The sequence below is a fragment of the Sorghum bicolor genome, unplaced genomic scaffold (assembly GCF_000003195.3).
Source record: "Sorghum bicolor cultivar BTx623 unplaced genomic scaffold, Sorghum_bicolor_NCBIv3 super_2967, whole genome shotgun sequence".
NCBI lineage: Eukaryota > Viridiplantae > Streptophyta > Magnoliopsida > Poales > Poaceae > Sorghum > Sorghum bicolor.
In genome coordinates, this window is record NW_018397131.1 from 1 (window position 1) to 2,606 (window position 2,606).

General features: G+C 53.5%; 1 protein-coding gene across 1 annotated transcript; it reads right to left on the reverse strand.

Annotated features, from left to right (window-relative positions):
- Window positions 1-1,408: 1,408 nt before the first annotated feature.
- Window positions 1,409-2,600, reverse strand: LOC110431585 (cytochrome P450 78A9-like). Its single transcript, XM_021450693.1, has 2 exons — window positions 2,425-2,600; window positions 1,409-2,322 (listed from the first exon to the last, which is right to left on the reverse strand). Exons 1-2 carry the CDS (start codon window positions 2,500-2,502, stop codon window positions 1,693-1,695), a joined length of 708 nt encoding a protein of 235 aa, XP_021306368.1. The 5' UTR covers window positions 2,503-2,600; the 3' UTR covers window positions 1,409-1,692.
- Window positions 2,601-2,606: the final 6 nt, after the last annotated feature.

A 2,606-nucleotide genomic window follows, 5' to 3' on the forward strand; every position in this document is an offset into this window, starting at 1 on the left:
AAATACAAGCACCTCCATGAAAAAAAACAAGATATATATAACTTATTTATCTCTTCCTTCGGAACCATTTATATATATGTTTACAACGATACGCCGTTGGTCAGAGCCGAACCACACACACACACACAAAAGAGACATGCACTATGTGTGTGTCACTCTCAGACCTTTTTTAATCGTTTATAGTAGTGTTATTAATATAGTTTTATATTTAGTGTTGCAGATTACTACATGTCTATTTGTCTCCCAAGTCACAATCAGCAATCAGGCTAAAGGCCTTGTTTAGTTCGCAAAATTTTTCAAGATTTCCCGTCACATCGAATCTTGCGGCACATGCATGGAGCATTAAATATACATGAAAACAAAAACTATTTACACAGTTCATCTGTAAACCGCGAGATGAATCTTTTGAGCCTAGTTACTCTATAATTAAACAATATTTGTCAAATAAAAACGAAAGTGCTACCGTGCCGTTTTTCACAAATTTTTGCGAACTGAACAAGGCCTTTCTTGATCGAGTCCGGGGTCCGGTGCGTCCGTTGTATAGCTAGTAGTAGGCACTAGCTAGGCAGGCAGCTGGGCGCAAAAGAACAGAAAACACGATAGACCGTCGACCTGCAGGCGTTTCTTTCTGTCAGATCATGCTCCGATTCACTTTGTCTGACAGTCTGAGTGCAGACAACAGAGCCCAAAGGGATCGTGAGACCGATCCATATGGAGCAGCAGCACGCACGCAGAGCAGCTAGCGCTGCCTGCACACCAGTCGTTAAGATTCTCCCTGTCAGTTGACGGCGATGAATGAATGAGTGCGCAGACAGCGATGGCAACACGGGCCCCTGCAGCCAGACAGTACAGCCTCATCATCAGCCAACATGTACTGACAGTACCTGCTCGGTCGCTCCATGATTGAGCCCGACTTTGCCTTCTGATCTCGCGCATTGTCGCCATCGATGATCGATCAAATGGTGGCCATGGCCGTGGCCGGAAAAGCAAGAAAGGGATCGCCGGATGATGAGCAAGAAAGGTCTATTATTATTATTTTGCTTGCTGGCGAGAAGGACGTATGCACGGACATCTGATAACACCAACACGTACGTACACACACGCACGCTTGCATTAGGATAGAAACTATAGAGAGATATATACACACATAGGATTATTATTACACAATAATACACATCTAGCTCTAGCTAGCTACGCATTACTGAAAAGGAAAAGATAACTGTCACACTCATCATCTGGTACACTACACTACCTAGTAGTCGACTAACAGCAGGCAGATATTACATGCAGCAGCAGCAGCTAGTAAGTTACATTACACACACACACACACACACACACACACACACACACACACACACACACACACACACACACACACACACACACACACACACACACACACACACACACACACATAATTAAGCATCAAACCGGCTGGTGGTTACTACGTAGTCCTTCCACCAGCACCTACCATCATACACAGGAAATTACTGGAAGTCCACACCAGCATCAGCTCTAAAGCATGGCACTTGGGCGATTTTTTTTTTACGCATCTCGCTCATCGATCGTCGTCCGGGGCCACGTACGTTACGTTCTGCTAGAAGGTGGTAAGGTAGTAGTAGTAGAAGAAGCTAGCCACTCCGTCCCCTCTCCCCAGCCACGTCCACGTGTGTCTCAGCTGCCTCGTCATCATCACACCGCGTGACGACGTGGCACCACCCTCGCCTCCAGCGGCGCGGCCATCTCACACGACAGCCTCAGCACTTCGGACAGGTCCACGCCGCCGCCGCCGCCGCACGGCAACCATTCGAACTCGTGCAGCAGGGTGGCGACCCAGAACCCGACGGTGGCCACCGCGAGCGACTTCCCGGGGCAGCTCCGCCTGCCGGACCCGAACGGCGCGAGCCGGAGGTCCGAACCCATTATCGGGACGACGTCCTCGCCGCCGGCGGCGGCGACGAACCTCTCGGGCCTGAACTCCGTCGGCTCAGGCCACACGCTGGCGTCGTGGGTTATGGCCCACATGTTCACCATGGCGGTGGTGCCCGCGGGGACCAGGTGCCCGCCGACGTTCACGTCCGACGTGGCCAGCCGCGCCCAGGACAGCAGTGGGCCCGGCGGGTGCAGGCGCAGCACTTCCTTGATGACCGCCTGCAGGTACACCAGTGAGGCGGTGTCCGACTCCGTCACGGCCTCGCCCGGCCCGACCACCCGGTCCAGCTCGTCGTGCACCTTGCGCTGCACGTCCTGGTGCAGCACCAGACGTGCCAGCACCCACTCGATCAGCACCGCCACCGTGTCCGTGCCTCGGAAGATCATCTCCTGCAAAGGCAGGAAAAAAAAAAGGTGTTCCATCATCCATCACAAACCTTGAGAGCGAGCAGGGTGGGTGTGTGCAACATGCGACGTCGTGCGTATACGTACCCAGAGGACGGCGATCATGTCGGCGTCGGAGAGCTTGTCGTCGCCGTTGAGGGAGAGCAGGACGTCGGTGAAGTCCATGACGGCGGCGGTGTCTCCGCCGAGGCGCGCGCGGTGCTCGTCGATGATGGCGCCGACGAAGCGGTTCACCCGCGGGACGAGCGCGGAGCACCTGGCCCGCGTCC